The sequence below is a fragment of the Falco biarmicus genome, chromosome 4 (assembly GCF_023638135.1).
Source record: "Falco biarmicus isolate bFalBia1 chromosome 4, bFalBia1.pri, whole genome shotgun sequence".
Lineage (NCBI taxonomy): Eukaryota > Metazoa > Chordata > Aves > Falconiformes > Falconidae > Falco > Falco biarmicus.
The window spans coordinates 40,848,807-40,874,283 of NC_079291.1; the positions used below are offsets into that span (position 1 = coordinate 40,848,807).

Here is a 25,477-nt window from a genome sequence, read left to right on the forward strand (position 1 = left end):
TTTTCAGGTGAAGTCTGGTCTGCAATTACACTGGAATCAAATACAAGTCAATTACTTTTTCTCCCCCCACCCTGACACTTCTCATATAAAGTCATGAGAGATCACCTTCTTGAAAACTAAAGAAATCTGAGAATGCCTCAAAAAATCTTCTACTAAAAATTCAGCAATCTTAAATTCTTTCAAATCCAGTATCACACAAATCCTGCTACTGAAACTGAAGGCAAAGTTCCTTCCTTTATATGTGTACACAAATTTCAGTATATAGTCTATGTGTGCTGATTCATGTTTACAGAACTTACGTATTCTGCAAAAAGAAAATGCTTTTTTACTAGCACTGAGTTAAAGATTTCAACATGTACTTACAATAAAAGACTAATCCCTTTTGTTACCAAGTAATTATTCCAGCCGTATTTAGACTAAAGAGACTGTATTTTATAGTATGAGCTTTCATTATTCTAAATAGGGTATCTCACCTACTACTGATGAAACAAAATGACTTTAAATCATCTTCAGATACGTTGTGGTTAATGGCAAGGTGTAACCAACATAAGTAGATGAGTAGTAAAGAATTTCATCTTCCTGTACTGCTAGGATAGGCCCCATAAAGGATGTACTAGTCAATCTTGGCAGAACAGATAAAGGGACATTTGTTTTATTTAAGAACAGTAGAAAACATACGGTATCAAAGCATCTATAGCAAAGGTAAGTAAACAGCCAGACTACTGAGAAACAGAATTGTATAGGTTGCTGTGATTGCAAGGAAATGCAAAAGCACTTCGAAGAATATAAAGACAAATTATAAAAGAAGTATCACTTCTCTAAATCCAAACAAATAGTTATGTGGAAAAGATAGACATTTTTCAAATAATACTTCTAAAAACTGGAAATTCATGACTGAGAGGAAAACCACACACACAGAGATGTCACTTTACGTCTTTAAATTGTACTTACTTTTCCCTCTCATGTTAAGTGTTACGATCAGTTCCAGCAATACTGAGAAAAGAGAATACTGGAACTGAGGCAGAATTTTCAAATACATCTAACACCTTTAAGAAATTTAGATTATTAAAACTCTGAGCAGTGTATTAAGGCAGTTCTCATTAGCATGCTTTCCCAGTTTCGATTTTCATATTACTTTAGCTGGTGATGCTTTCTAACCAATAAAGCATTAATATTCTTAGTTGTTTGAAAGGTGATTTGCAACTTTTCAGATGGTATTATGCATTGTTTTCTGTCTTCTAATATATTAATCACAAGTGTAGCCCCTTCTGTTGCAAATGTTTGATTTTAAAATTGTCACTTGTCAGCCAGTCCAATAGGCTATTTCAGAACCAATACAGTTTATGCATGGGAAGTTTGATGTTGAAACATTATTTATTTACATTCCCAGAGTGAGATGGTTTAATATATTCATGCTGCTATAAAAGACATGCTACAAAGCCTAATCGTATTTTGTGTATATACTATGTGTACAGAGAATCTTGCTTGTATTAAAATAAAAGAGAAATGAGGTTCTAAGTATCAATTTATAAAACAGTTCTTTGTAAAACGTTACAGTATTTCGTGAAGCACTATTTAATGAAACATGTAAGTATTGGTAAACTTTCATAGAAACTACCTTTTCCAGAATTCATTATAACAGTTCCCATCTATTTCTGTTTGTATTTCATAAAGTAGCTTACTTCGCCTCCCAGAGAAACCCTGTTCCTCTGCTTGCTGCACTACAGAAGCCACTCACGTGGGGAAAGGTAGAACAGACAGCGGTATGAATGAATGTAGTTGCCATTCACGCACTGGCCTGATGCAAATGCAAAAGCAAATGGAGACTTAAATATGATGCTGCCCTCCCCCCAAACATGACTTTCTTCAACCTGTGGCTCTTTCCCAGCAGAACAGCTGGCAGATTTTATTGCTGCCATAGCAACCCTGCGTCAGCCCGTTGGCTTGGCAACATTGCAGCGGTAAGGAACACACTTCACGTCTGAGCTGTTCTTAGGCTCAGAGGTATTTCTTCAGGTTGCATTCCTAAATGCTTATTTACTGTTTGATTTAATAAATTTTGCAATAAAAAATCCTATACAGTCCTTATTCGCCAGTGAAATCAGATCATCCTCCCTGGAATCTTGCAAAGAATTAATATCCATTTCTTGCAATGTCACAGCAGATGGATCAAATCTCTGCAGCAGCCTCAACTGATCAAGTGACAGTCCGGCTCCCCTCATGCCTTCTCCTCCAATGTGAGGTTCCTTTTTAAGTAACAAAGGAAAGCAAATTATTGCATTAATAAAGTTAAATGCCCTAAATTTATTCCACCAAGTGTATGCAGAGCTGCCTAACTCTTGACATGGAGAAGCTGAGTTTATATCATCCACACCAGGGGCGGATTTCCAAGTCACACGCCCCTTCCTTTCTTGCCTTCATCTGGCCAATAGGTATGCGAGCATATAGACAAGGTCCAAAGTACCACGAGGAGGTGGTGGTGCACCTAACCCACTTCAGCCCAGTGGTTTAGAGTGCTTATTGCATACAGCTAGGCAGGTCTAAACTCATTACTCAAAAGGACTGAAACATCACAAGAAAGCTGTTAATCACCACGCAGTAAGAAGGCCTAAAGGTTTTAGGGTGCCACTTCTAAATGATTCAGGACTTCTCTGTGCTAATAGCTGTGAGTTAAGTCAAAAATGGTGATTCTGTAGCCAGTTACTGATACACTCAGTAACAATAGTAGAAACGCCTGTATTCTTCACCTTAATAAAACTTAAGCTGGAGAAACTGAAAGCCCAAGTCCACAATACTGCCTGAAGAGGCATCATTCTGGAATACGATGCAGCAGAAAAATCTGAGCTTCAGATTTTCTGCCGTGTAATTAGACTAACAGGTAAATTGGGACGACCGTTAAATATGTATATGAGGCAGAGAAAGAAAGAAAGGAACAGTTTTGGTATCTGAATTCAGGAGATTACATTCGGCATGAAAATCCTGGAGAGGAGAAGAACTTAAAATCACGGCCCTTTTCTCAGCATTTCTTGTAAGTAGCCTTGAGTGCTTTTTATTGATGACACTGATTTCTGAAAAAAAAACCCTAATTAGCTGGATTGGTCTTTCAATGCATTCAGTAAGGAGATAGAACAAAATGTGCAAAAGCTGGCTTTGCAATATCAAAAATGGATCTCCTTTGTAAATCTAGTCTAGTGAAGTCTATAATGCAGCCTGTCTATAGCAGAGATTTTTTTTGAGCTGTCACACTTTGCTAATACATGAGCTCACCCAGTCAGCACGTGATGAGAGTTAGTTGCTTAGCCACATACTGTGTGCTGTAAAGCTGGGCAGCCAAGAGGTTGCACCATGATTCTTCTCTTCCTTTCCCTCAGCAGGATTTCAGTGCTTTCCCAGTAAGAGACAAAAAGAGATGTCCATTGCAAACAGAAAAAGTAACATACAACGGGAGACAAGGGTAGCGACTCAAAGTAATGTAATAGAAGGATGGAAAGGTAAAAGTCTTGGGAAAATGGCATTATGCAGGATCAACTGACTTGCTCGAAGACAGAAAAAAATTTTCGTCTACCTTTTCCTTTTTCCTTCCAGTTAAAGTGATACACAGTATCTCTTGTGTAAACCCCTAAGGGGAAGTAAGTCTGCACTGACAGAAGGATCAGCTGCCATGCGCTAACCTCCACCTATGGGATCAATGTCTATGGCTCCAGCTCCCATTTTTCCCTTATCCGGCACGATTCCAGGATCTGTTCCCAAACTGAGAAAATGGGAGACAGCAGACTGGGTATATAAAGAGGGTCCACAGAGAGACTAAAGAATGTGGGAAAGACATAAAGGAATGGGAGGTAAATTGACTTAGACGCCCGTTTCCTGTTCATTGGAAAAGTTGACCTTAGTTTACACTACTGAGGAGCTGGTTGTAAGATACTATAAACTCTCTGTGCATGAACAGTGCAGTGTCACCGCATTAGAAATATACTATACACAAAAGCTTAATTTTTACAGATACGGCATTTGTATGTGAAAACTAGTGCTTTATTCAAGGCTCATATTACTGGTGAGAGCAAGTCTATTAAACCAGAATTAATCCTGCGTTTGAGTTAGTGGGGCTTGTGTTTTCCTTTGTCATGCTATTGAGTACAATTTGTATGTTGTTGGGTGAAATGTATAATCTCAGTTGAAACAGCTGGAACTGAAAAATTCCCAGCAAATGGATGGTGAGAAAACAGGCAGAAGAACCCTGACATACAGATCTTTTACGAAAAGCTTCGGTTCTGTTAAGTCTTTCCCAGCCTTCATATAATTTCCATTGTACACCTATTGTATATGTTTTTAATATCAGTTAAAAAATGGCTTAAACTTAAGACAGATACAAGTCATCACAGAATGTATAGATAAGCTCAACAGGTATCAGGGTTAGACTTCTCCTCAGAGCCATGATGATAAACAACTAACCCACCCAGCTCATCATATCAACAAAGAGGAAGAGAGACACATATGATATGATGATAAACTCTCTCAAGGTACTAATAAAGGTAATATATTTTTGAAATATATGCAGTATAGATAAAAAATTATAGTATCTCCCTATATATTTCCTCCTCCCAGATATCTTAATGGTAGACACTGACTCCAGAGAAGACAAGGTACATTCTAGGGACACTGAGCCTGAAATAAATTTGTTCTCTCATTCCTATACATAATGCAAAAATAGCTCCCATACACATAAATTCCTCCTTCCTCAAAACACAAGGTTCTTTCCATTTATCTCCCGTCCTTTATGCAAGTATTCATTACTTTAGTGGCATTAATGAAATTTTTTTCACCTCTCCTGTGAATATGCAAAAAAAGAAAATAAAATATATGCGTTACAGAACAACTGCAAGAGAAATTTTAACCTGTCTGAACTATTTTTTGTCCCTCCTGTGTTGTAAGTGACCGTTGTACAAATCAAAACAATCACAGTACACAGTCAGAAGCTACTTAACAGTCCCTAAATGAAGCTCAATTAAATGTGAAAATACATTTAAAAGAGCCTCAGAAATCCTTGTGTTATTTCTATCCACAGCAGTTAAAATTGTCTGCAGTGAAAAAGTAGGTGATTTATTGATAGTAAATGTAGCGTGTAACTTTATAGTGCCAAAACAAGCTCACTGGATTATGTGAAGTACCCTAAAAATACTATTACCTGTGGCTGAAGCTGGAGGCATGGAAAAGTTTTCAGGGCCCAAGCAACTTGCTCCTCGTTTTCAGAGAGTGTAATTGTACATGTACTATATACTAAAACACCTCCTGGCTTTAGCAATTGCACTGCCTGCAGGGAGAAATAAACAACGATTCAGCTTATTTTTAAATGCAAAATCTTTTATACTGAGCAACATTAACCAAGAAACCATTAAGCTATGATATTAAAACTTGGCACTTAATTAAACTCATATCTTTCCAAGATAGACATTAGGATACTAATTCTTTTCTGGGAATACAGTAAAGGATCCCATGGATTAGAAAGATTCTTCTTCCCAAATCAGCATTATAGCTCATACAGTTTATTAATACCATTGAGATAATTTACCTCGTAAGATCTGTTATTTGTACAGCTTTGCATATCCCAGACAGATTAGTCAGATTAGTTCAGTTTTCACGACCTGCTGCCAACCATGGGATACACAATATTTTTATCAGTGATATTAGATGTCAACTGTTTCCACATATTTGGCACGGAAGCTCTATCTGTGCCACTTTTCAAGCAGTGGTTCACTTTGAATACATATATTTCAGATTTAGACAAGTTTCATGAAATCTTACCTTTCAGCATCAGCCCCAGCACACTCCTACTAGCGTGAAAAGCTGTAATATGGCCTCCTGGCTTTGTACTCCATCTCGTACCCCACAGGATACCTCACAGCACCACTGCCTGGGAGTTCTAGGCAGTGAACTTAACAAGAGTCTGTGCTGCTGCAAAGACCCTTGTGATTATTATAAATTAAAACTGATTAAACTGAAGGAACAAAATAACACATACAAAGGTTTTCATTTACTATAGCTTACATACACCTTTCCCACGGTCCAGTAAATTGATTTCACCTAGCAACAGATATGGTGGAGCTGAGAGGTTAACTGAATCCTAACGCTTCTTTACTTAACTGCTGAAAAGGCAGAGAAAATAAGGCACCATTTTTCAGTATGAAATTTTATGCTGCAAAAGCATTTATGTTCAATTTAGGTTCTCTGCTCAATGATTAATACATACCACAGTGAAAAGCTTGCGCTGTAGTGGCTGGTAAGAGGTCACTTCCTTTAAAGTCGAGGAATAAGCCATGTTTGGTCTCTGTCCCATCCCACTACATGGAGCATCAAGAAGAATTCGATCAAATGACTCTGGTAAGAATGGAGGTCCTTCTGTAAAAAGCAGTTAGTAATGTAAAATGTGGGGGTTTCTTTCCTTGAGACTTCACCATAGATAACGACAAGCTGTTACTGCTTCCTTGACATAAAACATTTATGTTCTGTAGATATTGTCTGCAAAAGTCATCTCAGCTAGAGGCAAGTCTCAGCACTGCTGGTGGTAGATTTCATCTCCTGGAAAACTGAAGGTTTGGTTCTGTGAGCTCAAATAATACATGATCCCTTTAGGCAATAGTATTTTTTAACCTTAATTTAATAATCTGAAAGTAAAATGTAAAAGTACTCAAACAAAAATGTTAGAATATGATTGGCCAGAGGTGCTGGGTACAGCATTGTACATATAAGCTGTAATTAACCACAGTCAGCTCGTAACTGAACCAAGTGTGCAGGTCTTTACTGGGAGAAGCCTGTAGTTAAGCATTAAGACTGCCTTAAATAATAATTGGACTGTCTATATAATAACTGTTTCTTGTGACGCATATGTATCTGTAGGAAATAAAGCACTTTATAATAATATGAAATACTACAAGTTCTAATGCATGACACATGCTGCCTTCACAGCAGAACGCTTCAGTAAACAAGGATAGTGAAGACGACAACAATTTCTCCATGTTACCTGGATAGATGAGGAAATATGTAACTTCTGTAGGCAGAGCCTATCCTTTCATCTGAATCCCGCTGGCTCAACAGCCCAAAAGTTGCTATCGCTTTAGTGTTAGAGAGATGACTCGGCTCAGCATCAGCAAGACAAAAGTGGCTCCATATATGTATCTGTGAGTAACCAATGAGGAAGAGAGCCATATATATGCTTTACCTCCTTTTCTCCTCTTCCTCAAATATTCAAGATAAGTCACAAGCGAAAACGAGTGACTTTACTGCTACCTAGCTTGTTCCAGCACTACAAAATGAGTCTATCTGATTCATCTACCTCTGGTCTATTACTACAACATTCAAAATATGTCATGTCTTGCAGGGATATACCAAAAAGCCTTCATGATCTCTCAGTATTAGAGCTAGTTCTTGTTCATCTGTGTAAGTGCTACATAGCACCTACAATATTTTATGTTCATGGTAGGCCTATTGAGAAAGTACCTTTATTCCTCCAAAGCAGGAATAACTGCAAGGCATAGGGAAAAGGAAGGTGAATTATGCAACCTGATTCCTACTCAGGCTAACCAGTGACTGGGATAAAAAAGAGTGAGAAAGAACAGCATACTTTGCACAACAAACTAAAAATAATCAAGACGGCAGATTATGTTTAAATCATTCCATCATGGGAACAGAACCAGTATCATAAATACAGCACTTCAGAAAAGCAAATGAAATTAACTTAAAATAATACACTGTGCTTCTATAGAACTTTCCCCTGAACAGCTGAACAAACATAACTGAACTAAACCTTGCAGCACTCCTGGGAGTTAGGTATTAATAACCCCATTTTAGAGATGAGGATTCTGAGGCAGAAAACCCAAGCAATTCTGCAAAAATATTTTTTTCCTGAGACTAAGTCAAACAATTTGGAATATGGGGTTAAACGTTATCATAAAAGAAGTTTTAGGGTTTCTTCAGTCTTTGATATTATCTGGGAAAGGAATGCATTGCCTGTGAGCATATTAGGTTGTGATAAGGACAGATAGTTTGAGGTTTTTATTTGCTTGGTGGAGAAGCTGATAATCACAAAAGACTAGAAAGTAAAAGAGCGTTCACAGAGCTGAAGCAAGTAGGTATCTGCCAAGATCTCAAGGACTTGTAGACCTGTAGCAGATTTAACACTATTGGTGCAAAACATTACAATTTTCTTCTAAACGCTACTACTACCCAAGATGTTTACTCTACCTTGTTCATCCCCTTTCTTCTCAAATGAAAGCGCCTTTGTTCCATCATAGCAAAAGGCCTTAACGCAATTCAACTGTAGCAATTCAGCATTCTGCTTAATCTTTTTGACCTTGTTAGCGATCTTGTCCATGGCTATTACTTCACCCTGAAAAGGAAGCAAAGTTTTTATTGAAAGCATAGGAATTAAATGGATGCGCAGTTCCTGCTTTCCTCCTTGCCCCATGAGCACTGTAATGAATGAAGCTTAGTTTTCCCTACGTCATTTTGTTATTCTTAAATCCACATTCCAGTAGTCCTTGTTCAACCATATTTTCTGTGATACCTGCATTAGGATATATACTAGTCGGAAGCTGTGTGCACTCTGCCCAGCACTAGCTGCTTGGCACAGTCATTCCCTAAGGGACCCTAAAATGTCTGGCTTCTGGCAAGTGGGGTTTTTGTTTGTTTCTTTTTTTTGTTGTTTTGAACTGGTTTACTGATCACTAAGTTAGGTAAAAATGTAATCATCTGAAGGAGGGTAGAAGTTACAAGTACATCTTAAAATAGGTCAACAGGTTTTAAATTTGCATGGAGATGGTAGGAAACAGGATCACACACAGCTCTGTCCTGAGGAAATGAGGCCCACAGCGACACTCTGGCTTGCTCAGACTTGTAATGTCCTGTTACACTTGCAGCAGTTCTCACTCACTTTACTTTTGGAAATACTGTAAATACTAGAATAGATTTAGACGTGGGGGAAGGGGAATCACACATTATTCCTTTTCTGAAAGAATAAGAGTTCTTCTCCTGTCCCACGATAAATCAAAACAGTCACACACCCCTACCTGCTAGGTGAAATCTGTAAGTGCAAACAGTAGTATCAGTAAAATCTAGAACATTAATACTATCTTAAAAAAAAACCCAACAGAAAAAAAGACAAAAAAACTCTACTATAGCTATTTGCTATAGCAAACAGAACCTGCTGAGAAAACATGGCAATGTTTTCCTACTTGGTGATGGCTCTCTAGAGGCTTATGGAAGGGTAACATGACTAAGGTAGTTAAAAAAACCAAAAAAAAAAAAAAACCAAAAAAATCAAAAAAAGATTGATTCAAATATTTTGAAATGTTAATGATTTAACATACTGTGTATAGAAAATTAGTACAGAAAAACTGTGAATGGAACTTAAGAACCAAAAAGCAATGCAAATTTACTAATTCATTTTCTCCATATCTTAAAATGAAATCCTGTACTTAGTCAAATTTCAACATCTGTATTCTTAATCTTCACCACTTCAGCTGGAGGTAAGTACAATCAAAATATCTAAAATGACTAAGGAGAAAAACAGTTATGCAAAGTTACACAAAATGTATGTACACGGATGGAAGGAGTGTAGATGTAAATGAATCCATGACAGAAATACATGCTTTTACAGACTTTCTCTATTTATCACACTGAAACTCTTGACTGGAAGCTTTATAAATCTATCTAAAAAATGTCTAATGACTGTCTAATGCATGGAAGAAACACTTCAATAAGCAAACCATCAAAGAGCTGAATACATGTATTTTCTAAATACATTCACATCATTAGCCACCGTAATTCCCATTAATGCACAACCATCGAAGTACTGTATAATGTAACTGCAAAATTTCTAAATAATCTGATATATTCTAATAACCCTATTCCAATGACCACATTAGCACCTTACAAAATTTTTAGAGGAAACATTGCACACTTTTCCCCTCTCTGCCAGAAAAGAGTAACCTGCATTTCAGTCTTTCATTTTGCATGTAACAGTTTAATATATGCAAATTGTTATTCCTGTACCCACATTCTTTTTTGGTTTGTGTGTGATTTTGCTTTGTCTTTCTCTAAATACTATTTTTTGCTTCTTCTCATATTGCTACTTTCTCATGAGATATTTTTTGGTTTTGTGACCTTCTACCTTAGAATGACAAATTCAGACTAGAAATTCAGTCTAAAATCATATCTGTATTGCATAATTGATAATTTTTACTTAGAAGTTAATTGGATTAGAAACTTTTTAATAAATTTTTGTACAGCCTGTTGTGCATTCTTTTAGCACATAGTAGTAACCCCTGATTTCCATATATTCTCATTTTCATGAACCCAGCATATTCCTGCGTAACTTTGCCTTGCATGTTACCAATTCTTCCATTACAAGTAAATTAGTAACATTTAAAAAGTGAAGTCAAACATATTTCAACAGGCCAATTTGCAGCAAATAAGGTCTTAAATGTGATGGTGACTATTTGATAAAGACAGTCTGTGCCTATTTCAGTAACTCTGATGTGTAGCAAAATATATTGGTAAGCAGAATGTTCAAAATATTAATTGTTTGCTATTGTAAATTATCTGTGCACCCTGACGGCTAAGTGACGTGAGCTGCACAAATGAACAGTGATCAGGCTTTCCTCACTGAGACAGAAAATTCTCGATGACTTTCTCTTACCTGGTCATGCATTAATGTTGCAAGATGGGTTGTTTTTCCTCCAGGTGCAGCACACATATCTAGAATTCTCTCTCCTGGTTGAGGGTTTAAAATATGGCTCACAACCACAGAAGGCAAGTTCTGTCATAAAAACAAATATGGGAGAATTCAAACCTTATATCCTGCATTAAGGAATGACAAACTCATTGAAACAAAAATTGATTCAGCAGTGAAGATAACTATGACATTGCTGTCAGTTCCTTAACAAAAAATGAAGTATTTGGATTATATAAAAGAGACAGTATAGGTCAGAAGTCTCCAGTGGCTCCTTTTTTATTTAAAGTAATATACAAGTATCTATGACTGAAGTTAAGGGGTCATGACTACGGACACTACAGTGCTAGAAATCAAAATAGAACAAGTTGATACTATCACAGACACAGAGCAGCTCTGTACATTACAACTATCTTATATTGACCTGTTTATTGGAACATTTACTATATGAACATATTGGTGTAGTATAGTAATGAACAGTAAGATCAATAGGCAGGAGTTTAAACTTGCTGAATTGAAGTACCAAGAAGCTGAACTGTGCAATTAATCGTATAAACAGAACAGATGGACTGAAGAGAAATAATATGCAATAATTGTGCACAGTATTGCATCTTATGCAATATGGAAATACTCTGAAAGATTCTCTTCTAACTTGGTTCAACACAAAGGTATAGAATCCTTTTAAAATTGTCTTTACTACATGTTGTCTTTGGTTAGCAGTTTCAAGTTCCACACAATCATCATAAAATGGTTTGGGTTGGAAGGGACCTTAAAGATCACCTAGTTCCACACACCCCCGCCATGGGCAGGGACACCTTCCACTAGCCCGGGTTGCTCAAAGCCCCATCCAGCCTGGCCTTGAACACTTCCAGGGATGGGGCATCCACAGCTTTCTGGGCAACCATTTCCAGTGTTCACAGTTATGAATTTCTTTCTAATACCTAATCTAAACCTACCCTCTTTCAGGTTAAAGCTGTTCCCTCCTGTCCTAGCACTACCTCACCTTGTAAAAGGTCCCTCTCCAGCTGGCTTGTAGGCCGCCTACACTGGAAAGCTGCTGTAAGGTCTCCCCAGAGTGTTCTCTTCTCCAGGCTGAACAATCTCAACTCTCTCAGCCTGTCTTCACAGGAAAGGTGCTTCAGCCCCCTGATCATCTTCATGGCCCTCCTCTGGACTTGCTCCAACAGGTTCATGTCCCTCTTATGCTGAGGGCCCCAGAGGTGAATGCACTACTTCCATGCCACGGCGTTCAAAAAAAATGCATGTTAATTCATCTCACACATGGCAAGTTCAACTCAAAAAAGCCAGGCTTGAAGGGCTGTGATCAGTGGCACAAAGTCCAGCTGAAGGCCAGTCTGTAGTGGTATGCCCCAGGTGGGTCACTGGCAGAGTGCACTCTAAGTAAGTTTCAAGAGGATATAAAACTGGAAAGAGTGATTGATAAACTGGAAGGTTGTGCTGCCATTCAAAGGGACCTTGACAGGCTGGGGAAATGGAGAAACAGAAATCTCATGGAGCTCAACAAAACGAAACAATAACTCCTGCACCTGGTGCACCCCATGCACCAGTACAGGCTGGGTCTGACTGACTAGAAGGCAGCTTTGGAGGGAAGGCCCTGGAGATCCTGATGGACAAGAAGTTGAGTATGATCTAAATTCTCATGTGAACCAGTCTCTTAAATAACCTGCCTCTCTAACAATTCTGTTCGCTGAAAGTAAGTACCAGAGTACTGCTGAATCAGGGAAGTATAGGCCTCTCCTTTACTACAGACCATGAGACAATATATTGTTTGATAACCTACCCTTTCCCCACAGTGTTTATGGTGATTTAAAAATATTAAGATTAATTACAAACAGAATATATGCATAAAAATAACTCATCTGCTGGACTGACTCTTCTGACAAAAGAAATAGTGACTAAGAAAATTCACTGTAATAAAGGACTTACTGTCTGAGTGATAGTTATACAAATCAAATGAGGAGATAACTCAGAATTTCAGAGCAAATCTCTGAGCAAGGGCTTATTTGAGATAAAATTTACATTCGCTTTAAAGATTAAAATAACTTTTTTTTTTTGAAGGCTGGACAGCTTGATTTTGTTTTAAAACCTGTTTCTAAATCATCATATTTATATCAAAAAAATGCAATAACATTGTTGGCATACTAAGTGTCTTGGAGATCTAACTGAGGTATTCACTTTGTGTCGGCAAACTGAAATCAATAATTTTACCTGATCTAGGAAAATTAGAAAGTTCCATGCTTTGATCAGCCCATGTTTCAACGTAGCACAAGTGGCCAGTTGTCATGCCTGAGTATTGCTTTTAATTAGTCTTATTGAGAGGGAAAAGGAGTGTAAGTATCATAAATATAAAATACGTGAAAGGAAAAGTTAGTTTGAAATAAGTTCTAAAATTCTACACTAAAAACTACACAAAAATTTATCATTCTTTGGAAGCTGTGCAGTTTCATGGTAAGAGGCAGTGAAAGCTGTGTGCTGTAAGATTTTTCATACTTTTTTTTTTCAGGTGGATTTTTTTTCATTAGGCCTAAAAATATAAGGATTTTCTCTTCAACTCTGTCAACCTAATATTTTGAGATTATTATCTACAGAAGTACGTACCCTAAAAGAGGCTCACATTTCAGAGTTCATAGGCAGAGTCCAAAATCTAAAAGTTCTATGCAAAGCATCTGTACAAAAACAATTTCTAAGTTTTTAAGTTGAAGTCTCTTAAATCCCTTTGAAGTCCCTTACTGTATATCAAACACAGTATGATTAAACCCCCTACATGTAGATACTGACTTCATTCTAAATGATTTGTTTTCTTTAAAGAGTTAATTAGATGCCTTAACACGCAATGAATACATAAAGTATTAATCTGTGCTTAGAGGATATTCATTATTCTGCAAATAGTACAGACTTTAATTTTTTGTAACAAAACATACCTGTAAAAATAAATGACTAGGTAGCACGTTGTCAAACGAAGGACTAAGGTAGACTGGCTCTATCATTCGTACGCCCATCCCACTGAAGAACATGAAAAAAAATATTTCAACTACACAGATTTATAATTTTTAACAGTATTCCATTAAAATCATTATGCTTAAAAATTGAAACTTGAAACAATATTCTCACAAAAATGAAAGCACTTACACATAAACTAAAAAATATTTTTACAATTTTGTAATTATATTCTTTGAAATTACATCATTAAGTTGGGAAAACCATAACAAAAAATGTAATATATTATAAATTGGAAATATCTCTAAAAATTGCATAAAGCAAATTTATCTTTTTTTTCTACACAATACAAACTGAGATCTAATCCAAGTCTTGATAATGTAAAGAAATGCATAAAACCAGATTTAAATATGTTAATTTCAGACCATAACCGCTTTTGGTAGCCATGTATGCACTAGGCACTGGCATATGATTTCCTACTTAGACCTTCCTCTGAGATTTCAGTCAAATAACTAAAGGAATTCTATTTCAAAAGCCTTACAGGAACATTGATTTACCTGCAAAGCAAAGGTTTGAACTTCGAAGCAACCTAAAAAAACTCCCTTTAAATATGGATGAAGTTCTGACACAGATTTCATTAAGACAAATGTACAGGGAAATGGACAACAATTTGCGTTGTTATACTGCCATTCCATGTCATCAACTCAACAGGTATATCCTACCACTGCTACTATATTTAAGCTCTAATAAATCAGAAATCCTCTGACAATGTAATATTTTTTACTAGATCTTTCGTAGTTTGTTCTCAGGATATAAAGTCTAGGTCATTAATTTGACATCCATGCTCTTCTACACTGCTTTTTATATGTGTTTTAGCTGACAGAAGAACAGCAAACCATATGCTTTGGCAACAAAACAGAAAAGCAAGTAATTGTGAAATAGAAAACTCCCTTGGCAAATGGTATTATTTTTTTTAAGGTATCTGACCATATGTTCTGTCCTCTGCTCCACCCCCACCCCTTATAAATATTTTTAGGAGATGGAGAAATCGACAAGGCTGCACTTCTGTTCCATCCAAATAGGAAAGTGGTACAGAACAATTTACCCAAAATGCAATTTTGCCACAGTAAGAATGACTGTCACTTCTGTTTGTTCTATATTATTGAAGTCATAAGCTAAACATAAATCCTGAAAAGGCTCCCATTTACCTCCTCCTACCTTTCAAGTAAACTGTTATCTGGGTATCACTATGAAACTAAATGTTGAGTCTGCTAATACTTACTGTAGTACTTTAATCATAATTGCCATCACATTGCCACTTCGTTAGTTGTGAAGTTACAGAAGACTTCAAGCAGGAGGCATGATTTATTATATTTCCAGAAACTAACCCTTCTCAAAAAGTACTGGAAATCCCAACATGCAACACAGGTCTCAGTGAAAGCCATCTTGTGGTTTCACATAGGGTACAGAACATTTTAGAATCTTCCCATCTTCTTCCCTTTACAAAGTCACAGACTGCAGGTATATATTGCAGACTATAGACTTACTTCAGTGGGCCACTTGAGCTAAAGATTTCACTGCGACTCAGTTCTGAAATCCCATTTCCAAGGAAAACTTTGACTCCTTCAAATTCTTTGGCTCCTCTTTTACATTTCCCTTCAATATCTGAATAAACTGAGACCAGATCTCCAGCTCTCATAACTGTGCAAAGAAGAACATAAATTTTGCGATTAATATTATACTTGGCAAGACAGTAGTAACCAAATAATTCATGATTTTCAGTAGGCTACTTCAACTTCTAAATCATAGCAGACTTTAAACTTTCTTGATGTCATCAAATAAAAAGATCAACTGATACTAGGCTTGAAAGTGTACATGGTGAATGATGGCTACCAAATGACTAGAGCTATTGGGAGACACAAGGTTACAAATCAGACAGCGTGTCTTGTTTTTTAAGAGGCTAGACAAATCTTCACTTAATCTATTTTATCACTACATGATCACTCGTAAGTTTCAAGTACACTCTTCAGGATTCGGTCCCCTGGGTGTACTCCAAGCACACAAGTACATGAAACATCATTGGTTCATGTTTACCGTACAAAGACATTAATACTGTTTGTCTAATGACCTCTCAATAGCTAGGTAGAACATAGCTATAGCTGCTTTTCTCTTAACTATTGCTTTGATACAATTATTATATATTCTTGCTGAAACAATTTTCCTGGTGTGGCTTTCTTCCCTGTAAGGCAACAGCTGATCTAAATAATACTCCAAAAGTGCTGGCTGAAAAATATGCTTAAAAATAAAGGCCTCCACTGACACCAATAATATTTTTTTTCAAAATTACATCTCTGATGTGTCTGACTGGGTGGAGCAGCCAGAAGATATGACAAGTAAGACTAATGATAGTTCAGCTTCCCAAGAATTCTTTGAATTGTATTGAGGATTTTTTTCCATTTTCAAGTGGCATTCTGAATATGCACAAGTGTCCTGGAATTCTTAAATGGTAGTATCTGTTGAGCAGCCACTAAACATTTATTTTTTTCCATAGATTCTATTTACAGAATGTGAGACAAAAATGACAATTGTTTGCTTAAACTTCACTGAACAAAAACTTGAAGCAATTTAACTCTTCCATCAAGTATATCTGCCAATGACTTTTTGCAGTACTCACAGAAGATTTTATTTTGCTCTCTGCTGTCAATTATCCTTTCAAAATGCATTAATACTGTGTACATTTCTTAAGCTTTTTGTAGCTTATATTGGCATTCCATAAACATAAGGCTTAGTTTGATTAGTTAAATTGAAGTCAAAGCCCCCTCATAATTAGTTTACCCTCATTTGGGTTGTAAGTTCAGTGATTAAATGTGTGTTCTTGCCATACTCTTTTTTTTTTTTTTTTTTTCCCCTAGTTAGACCATCTGTGCTTAATACAGCCTTATATTTAGCCTCAAGTGGGTAGCCTGCTCTTTTATTTTCCTATCTTCAATTCCCCTGCAGTGTTCCTAAAGTTTTACAGTATCTTTTCTTTGAATTGATGTTGCATGCATAATTACATGCAGCAATTATGATAAATCATTAGTTGACTCAAAGAAGGATTTGAATATTTATGAGGTTGTCTAAATAAGCAGTTTCAACAACTGCCACGGCAATATACTTATTTCATTATCAAGTCATAGATTGAAAAACATTCCTGTTCAGTGAATTGGACTTAAGCACATGCTTAGAACTTCTTGAAGGTTTTTTCTGAAAGGCAATGAAGTTAAGTGGCTACATAAATGCTCTCCTGACTCACTTTGTTTAATAATAAGAACCATGATGATTAGTAGATTTCATCACAATAGAATAATAAGATGAATCATCCAAAATTATACTAATTTCACATAAAGTTTATTTGAGAGTTAAATAAAAAATAAATAGGCTGCTGAACACTAAAGATGTATATGTAGACATTTTATCTTTTCTCACAGGCATTGAAACAAAAATTTCCATTTCTTATGAATCTGACATTAAAACTGAAGATTTTTCTCTTCAATAGAGCAAAAACTTTTTACTAGATCTGTCATACACAAACAATATCACATGAATTGCCAATGGATCAAAAAAAGAACCAGTTTTTTAGATCTGTAACTTAGAGACTGACAAGATCATGAAGGTAAGTGCCTTTGTGACTGAATAAAGAAATAGCATATCTGGAAATAGTGTTTATTAAATAATCAACATCCATCAAGTTACCATCCAGATATATCTGTTGTGGCACTCCTTTTGTTCTTTTTTTATTATTATTATTTTGACAAGACCCGAAAGCTGCAGACTTCTGTGGTTTATTCTACATATTAAAATGTACAGTATTCAGTAGTTAAAACCTGGCTTTTAAAGCGTTTTTTTCTTTGAACATGCTGTTTAAAAAGATTTTCAAAGGCAAAAAAGAAACTGAAAACCTTGAGAACTAATACTTCAGCTAGGAATTATATACGGAAAAAGGAATTTAAAACACGCCAGGTGAGAAATAATTACATATAATTTATTACAAGTATAATGCAAACATAGTGAAAAACTTTAAAATATAGTTGTAATTTATGGTAAATATATATAACATTAATTTCAGCTCTGAATAGAAAAAAAAAAGTCACTAGTCACTATTTAGTGCAAATTGTCATCAAGGAGTGACTTTTTTTGTCCTCTTTACAACTTTACTGTGTGTATTTAGAGAACTCTTACATCTTGAGGTCGATATGATTCCAGGGACATAAACATGCGCTCCTCGAAGTACTGCGTATCCACAGTGAGCTCCAACAATGACTTCAGATGCATGCTTTTTTAAATCTCGCCTAAAAATACAAAACGTAGTCCAATTTTTTTAAAAAAACAGTATACTGAAAAAAAACAAATAGCCCCCAAGTAAACTCTAGTTCATAAATACTGTTTTCATCACAATATAATAGAAAAAATGGTTAACTATCATGTATTACACTTAAAAGATTTTAGTCCCAGAGGAATCAAAGGAAAGAGCCAAGAAGGAAACCAGTTCTCAAAATAAAGCAGATTCGGACACATTCTGCCACTATTATGAACCCGACACAGGAACACAAATAAATTATACTGGGATGGAGAAATAATCCTCTATCCATTCCTAGGCCAGATGATTATAAAGTGATTTTTTTTTTGTGTGTGTTTAACAGCTGCTAAATACTTCTGTAATAAATGTATAACCAGGTGCAAGGAACTTTGCCAGTAAGAACTGTGAAGAAGATAGTTATTCAACCCTATTAAAGTGTAAATATATTTGATTATAAAAAGAATAGAATGTTGAGGAAAAGATGCTACAAAAGAGAATTAAATGAATGAATGAAGAATAAATAAGAGCATGAAATGCTATTTTGAGTGTAGAGCATTCACATATTAGTACTATTTGTTAACGATTTCTATCTAATCATGATATAAACTGAATCTGAAGTATGTTAGTCTTCATTATGAATAATATACTTTAAAATGCCCATCAGTGAATTCAATAAAACAATGAAGAAATTCCATAGGGGTAGACACAGATGCAACATGGGAAATATCTAAACATATCTTAATTTTTAAGAACAGATAGTCATTTTGTAGGGCATAAAACTGATTTAGTAATCCTCTAAGCATCATTGATCTAGTCTCCCTAAGTCTTGCGCTGGACTTGATTCCAGTGGAATAAAAACCTGTATTTTGCTATAGTTCTATATTCCACTGCAAAAGTTTAGTTCTTCCATCTGCAACCTACCTAGCTTTCCAGGGAGGACGTACTTATCTTACATTTTCCCTATAAAATGTTAATCTCATAAATCAGGAGAGAACTCTCTCTATCTTTTCTTACATCTTTTGAAGACTAAAATTCTTGACTTGGTTAGGATATGGACTGTCCAATAAGTCTTAATATAAATGAAATTGTGCTTCATTTATAGAGAGTTAATTATCATAACTGTTTAACAAGGAATCTATAAGTAAAATATGTGTTATGATGGTTTAAGGCTAAAGACTGAAAATTTCAAACCTGGGTCCAATGACAGGAATTAATAAGATGTCCTGGAGTTTCGGATGCTCAAGAACTGGAACACATAGTTCTTTAAATTGCTGTTTCATTTAAAAAAAACCCAAAACATAATTATGAAGCGATAGTGAAAAACCTAATAATAAAGTAATTAGGCTGAAAACTATTTTTCTATTCATAATTTATAGTTGTAGAGACAAAAAAAGAAATTTAGTGAAAACAGTTAACAGAGGCTGGGAAATAGTGTGGAAGAAGACACTTCATATTAAAAATACTGGTGTAAAAGACTAAACATTTAATAAATTGAGAAATAACAAGGCCAGAAAGGGATCACCGAGAACTGACGTCAGGGACTGGGACAGCATTCAGACACTCATAACCCTCCCACAGATTTTTGCTTTCTTCTGGAAGAAGGTTGTGTCGAGTTCTCATCAGACCACAGTAACACCACCAGAGAAGCTGTGCGTTATCAGAAGGTTGATTCTGTGTTATCTTTTTGATGTTATTAATTATAAATCACTGTTTAACTCTACTGATGTGTTGTGTGTCTTACTTAATATGCCAGGTTGGCAGTATTTTTATCTTTCTTTTCAGCTTAACTTCGACTGGGTGCTGAGAGCCGAGTTGTGCATATAGTTGAAAAAAACAACAGCTTGGCATTTTGAAATTGTTCCTGGACTTCAAAAAGACTGTGTCTTCTCTCCTAAGCTTTCTAAAATATAACCTCAAAACATGCAAAACCATAAATTATTTTGTATCTGATAAAAAAGTATTTTCTCTTAAGAACGAAAACAATCCATGAGCATTCTTTTGTCAAAAACTTACGTAGTTTCATTTTCCAATATAACCACACTAAAAAAACACAAAAAAATTACCAAAAGCGAGTCTTAATTCAGTTTTCAGTAAAGCATTTTCCCTTGAATCAAAATATCATACTGCAATACCCATTTCCAGATTTCTACGATCAAGCTAAAATTAGGATAACTCATTACCATTCCAGCCAGCAGAATACTGTCAACTCCTCTGCATCACAGAAACATCTTGGCTCCTGTCATGCAATAGCTCCCTGTACACCCACAAGCATTAATAATTTACTTAAAGAAGAACTGGATCTTTTTAGACAGAGTGAAGATCTAGGATAGAGTTTCAAAATAATCTACTTACACACAATGTCTTACATATTATCAGATAAATAAATGTTTAGTTAAGTAAAAATCCAGAAAATTATACAACTATTAAAAACAGGTTAAAAAAGAAAACAGAAGAACTGCAGGGCATAACTCTGGCTCCAGTTTGTAAAACACACATATTTTTCTCACTTTCCTAAACATTTTGTGCAATGAGACATACAGCCATTCTCCTTTGATCATTAATAAAAATGTTTTAAACACGCTGAACATGGCATACTGAACTAGAGTTTTTATCTCTTTCTACCATCTTCTCTAGACTTTTGATGCTTTTACAGTGTTTACTACAGTAGTACCCTAATCCTATCTAAGGTCTGAATCTTATGAAAAAGTTGGTTGTCTTCTCCCTCTGTTACTGCCTTTCTTAGAAGTATTAGATGAGGAATACTGCTAGACAATGAATTTTCATTTGACATTTAATGCTGACAGGAAATGAATATGATTGCATTAAATGTTAATACTAGTGGACATATATTAAGCTAAGGAATAGTTTCCAGTAATGAAAAGTTCTCATAATCAGGCAACAGATGAAATATCCTGTTATTTTTGCTGTAACAAAGAAATTGCACATACCTTCTGGATCTCTTCAAACAGCAATTTTTTCACATGTTTCACCGAGGCCAAGTGGGTATTAACTCTAACAGTTGTGAAAGCTGGTGGATGAGATAGATGCCTTAACAGAGATTGATATTTACTCTCCACTTCCTCTGTGCCTAAAGCAGTGATAAGCTGAAAGTGAAAGAAGATATTTTATATTAAAGACATTCACACAGCAGCCCCTTGCTCAGTGCAAAAAAAAAAAAAAAAAAAAAGCATTGAATAAACGCGCTATAGAAATGGAGGAATATGGTTGTGTGGTGTGCAATAGTGAGGCATGTCTATGTCTGGAGGCCTAATTCCAGTGAAAACCTCAAAAATTTATTGAAAAGAACTTGTTGCAAAAACATTCATATTAGCAAGATCATTGTAAACAGGCTGCATAAGAGCATATGTACATATATATACATATAGAGCACAGTGATATCTATGATACTGTACAAAGAGCAGTCCTAAGGAGATGGAAGAGTAGATTCAAAACAATGAATTAAAAACTCTTATCCCAATATACGAAAACATCATTTATGTCTCCATTGGCATTAGGAATTCATAGATTGTCTATAGCATTTTTGGTTCTAAACTGGAGTAAGGGAGTATTTCTCATCAATATTACGTGGTTAATTCTCTGCAATCATTCTTCAGTGAGACCCAAAACCAAAATCTCAGATTTACTCTTAAGTTTAGTTTAAATATTTTTGTGTTACTTTGAGCCAACAGGCATAAAGAACAACTTTATATTTTAAATAGAACTATATATAAAAATCTGTGTCTAATATATTACAGTAAGGTATTGTCTTCATATTAAAGTCGCACAAAGTATTAAGTCAAAGGAATATTAACAGTTTAATTAGTGAGTATTTGTTGATGATTAGTAGCACCTATTTCACATACCTCATTATTTCTGAACACTTTGGTGAGATACTCTTCAACTTCACATTGGAAAGAGATTTTGGGGAAAAAAGACATCTTCCTTTAGTTTTTAAATCTGCTGGTAAAGAACTGAAAGAAGCAAAATATTTTAACAGTTTTTGTCATATTATGTAAGTTTATAAATGTAACATAAGATGTACCCACAAACTAAGCTGCAGTTTCTGATTCTTCCGTTTTAATAATGCAATTTTGCTGTACTTAAAATTCCAAATATTGCTCAGGTTATGGCTGGAACAATACTGTTAATTACATTTCAGAATGTGCTCACTGACATGTTTAGCATTTGCCATCACATTACAATGAGAATACCAGCCATACCTTCCAAGGCTACTGTTATCAGTGTTTGAAATTTGATGAAAGCGTCACCACCTCTAAATCCTGTCCTGTTAAATCTCCCCTACCTATCCTTGGGGAGAACTTGTTGTTTAGTCCTAGAATTCACTCACAAAGGCTCCTCCCAGAATTTAGCTTTGACTCTTCCAAGTTCCATCTTTGAAATTCTTATTCTATTATGTCATCAGATCTGTTCATTTTTAGAAATAATCTTCTAATTTTTCCCTTTTTCTCAAGCTTAACTTCTTAGGTTTCCTCCATAGTTCAAATTGTTCAAACTCCATAACAGGGGGACACACGCATGACTGTTGACAAAGCTTTTTATTTTTTCCATATATACTTGAAAAATTAAAGGAGGGAGGACTATAAATAAGAGTTGTGTCTTGACATTAATTCACAGTGGGAACAGTGAGGCATTAATACAAGAGAAGCTCTGCTGATTCTTACTCAAAATCTTCAAGCTGTCTGGTGAAAGACTACATGGTTAAAAGCTACAATAAATTTTCAGATGTTGCCTTAATTCCTTCAGCAAAGCCCAGCTTTAAAGCCCCTATTGTAGCTCAGCGCTGATGCAGCTTCTATTCTTCGTAATTATTTTCTGTTTATTTTTCTCTGTTAGTAATAAAATACGGTTATTTTCCCAAGTTCTATCTACCCACCACTATATTGCCTCAATTTTGAAAGATTACATACACTTCAGTCTGAAATGAGACTTCCTAAAAATTTAATAGTTTATTTATACTAACTTACATGGAGGGAAAGTGAGAACACCTGTACCCATCACTGAGGTTTATTCAATCCATAACAAGGGAATTCGAATACTAACATACTACATTTTCATTGCATTAAACATACTTGGAGAAAATACGCGGGAGTTTGGTATTAATTCTATTTGACTAAAAGGCTATTTGTCACTTTTACTTATTTGTCACAAACTGCCTCAAAAATACCTTTTTTTGGTATTTCAGGTTCAGCTGAAGTTTTAATACTAAAAGAACATCATTTTGTGACTTAATTATTGAGCCCAGAGAAAGGCAGTTTTCAGTTTCACCTGTAGGAGTTTCAAAGCCTTATTCCCAACATTAGCAGCCTTTGAAAGAAAGAAACTGTAATGGAATTAATGAGCTTCTTTTTAGACTCTTAACAAAATACCTAAAATAATTTACCATGATATTTCTACTAAATCCAATAGTACTACAATAGTTAATACTACAACTGAAATTACTAAAGTTCAGTTTTAATAGTTCAGACAATGTGACATGCCTTTGAGCTGTTATCCTAGGATGCCTATGCTAAGGGTGGTGGGGGGGGGGTACGCACCCAAAAACCCCACATATGGCTCACATTTGGAATTTTTTTCTTCAGAAGCATAATAAACTAGCATTTAAAAAAAAATCCCATACTTGTGAACTTTTTAAAGAGCTGGAAAGCTGAAAAGAACTAAGCAGATATTTGAAAATGGTAGAAATACGTGTTACTTATGAGCCCTGTCAGTTACTTTTGTTTAACATTATGAAGATATCTTTTGGGGATGTTAAATGGTTATTTTATGATCTCATGGTAATTATGATCTCATAATTAGAGTTACTTCTTCATGGAAAACCAACTACTGATCTGACAGCATGTTGGCAACAAGACTTGTTTCTACCTCGTTTTTAAAATGTGACTGACTACTACCATGAAACACGAGTCAGTAGGTGTTCAAAATCAAAAACCCTTGGTCGAAAACATTGCAAACAAATGACAGAACTGTAATGAAGTTCCCTAAACATATTATTAAAGGGAACCTAGTCCCATGATATGAATTAACAAGACAACTATGTCAACAAATAATGCAGAATCTCTACAGTTTGAAATTTCATACCAAACCAGAAAACTTGTATTACATTAGAAACCACTCCCCTTCTAAACAGGATGGCAAGTATACTACAATGCCTGCAATATAATAAGGACCAACAGAAAAGCAGGAATAAAACCAAGGAGATTTCACTTCTCCCCATATAGACAGGATAGATGTCACATAGAATCATGATGCCACATCTGTGCTATACCATACTTTAGGAAGTCAAGGAACACATAACAGAAGTTAAGACTTGACCCCGACTAGTTCATAGGGCCTGGTACAAAACATTGCTGCAGAAGAGCTGCTCTGTCATAGCAACCGTAAGGCATATGGACTCAACACATCCATTCAAACGATAAATACAAGAAAGCCACAAATTGTTAGTTCAGGAAGAGGAACAACACAAAAATGAAAAGCAATTCCTTGGTTAAAAAGAGCAGTCAGAAGAACCAAACCATTGTAAGCAGCCTGGAAATTTTAAAACCACTTTCAGAGCACACTCACACAACCTGCAGCTTCAGCCTGCACTCATGCCCTTTCAGTGGCCATTATCTCAGAAAAGATACCATGTAGCTTAGAGAGGTGCGGGGAAAGGTGATGACCTGCAGGGGGGGAATGGCTTTCCAATAAGGGAAGACCAAACAGCTTGCAATATTCCAGGCTGTGGAACACCGTTGAGCAGGGACAGGATAAAAGTTTGCAAATTTAGGTGTGGTGGGAAGGATGACGGAGACTGTATGTGCCTCTTCAGACACAACAGTCAAACTTCAAACAAACCAGCAGGAGGCAAGTTCAAAACCTGCAAGCGTTATTTCTTCTACCTGCTGTGCCGTACACCTTGCCCGAAGGAAGGCTTAAACTGACTTCAGAAGACAGCCCCTGCGGGAGCATCACCCCCTGTTCACTATCTCCTTATGGATCCCCCTCTGCCGCTGTCGGGAGCTACCGTGGGGACGCAATGCGGACCTGGCTTTGATCTACCACCGCACCTAAGGCAAAGGCAGCCAGCACCCAGAGAAGCCGGGCAACATTTAACTTTCCAACGACCTTTCCCCACCCCTTCCCACACGACGGAAAATTCAGTCGGCTCATTGCTGTGGGGAGCGGAATTCGGGGCTCCCCCCCCTTGCTGCCCCACCGGCCCCGCTATTGAAAGCGCCGGGGGTGGGGTGGGAAGGGGGCGGAGCTGTTGGCAGCCTCGCTGAGGCCTTGTGCAGCACCTCAAGCCAGGCCCAGGGGTATCCGAGAGGCGGCGCACCCCAGCGGGACACTTGCCCGCCGCCACCGCCCCACCGAGGGGACAGAGGCCCGGCCCTGGGACGCCACGAGAAGGGCGGGGCGCGCAGAGCCGGGCCCAGCCCCCGCCCGCGGCAGCGCGC

General features: G+C 36.4%; 1 protein-coding gene across 2 annotated transcripts; it reads right to left on the reverse strand.

Moving 5' to 3' along the window:
- Positions 1–1,355: 1,355 nt before the first annotated feature.
- On the reverse strand, positions 1,356–25,452 carry NSUN6 (NOP2/Sun RNA methyltransferase 6). 2 transcript variants are annotated; one of them, XM_056334826.1, is made up of 12 exons: positions 24,665–25,452; positions 21,884–21,991; positions 20,969–21,124; positions 19,212–19,291; positions 17,903–18,012; positions 15,229–15,382; positions 13,666–13,747; positions 10,691–10,810; positions 8,236–8,380; positions 6,245–6,393; positions 5,183–5,308; positions 1,356–2,246 (listed from the first exon to the last, which is right to left on the reverse strand). In XM_056334826.1, the coding sequence occupies exons 2-12, from the start codon at positions 21,956–21,958 to the stop codon at positions 2,034–2,036; spliced, it is 1,410 nt and encodes a 469-aa protein (XP_056190801.1). In that variant the 5' UTR covers positions 21,959–21,991; positions 24,665–25,452; the 3' UTR covers positions 1,356–2,033. The 2 variants fall into 2 exon arrangements, with proteins under 2 accessions (XP_056190801.1, XP_056190800.1); XM_056334825.1 differs by lacking the exon at positions 24,665–25,452 and having other exon boundaries at positions 21,884–24,634.
- Between the last annotated feature and the right edge of the window lie 25 nt (positions 25,453–25,477).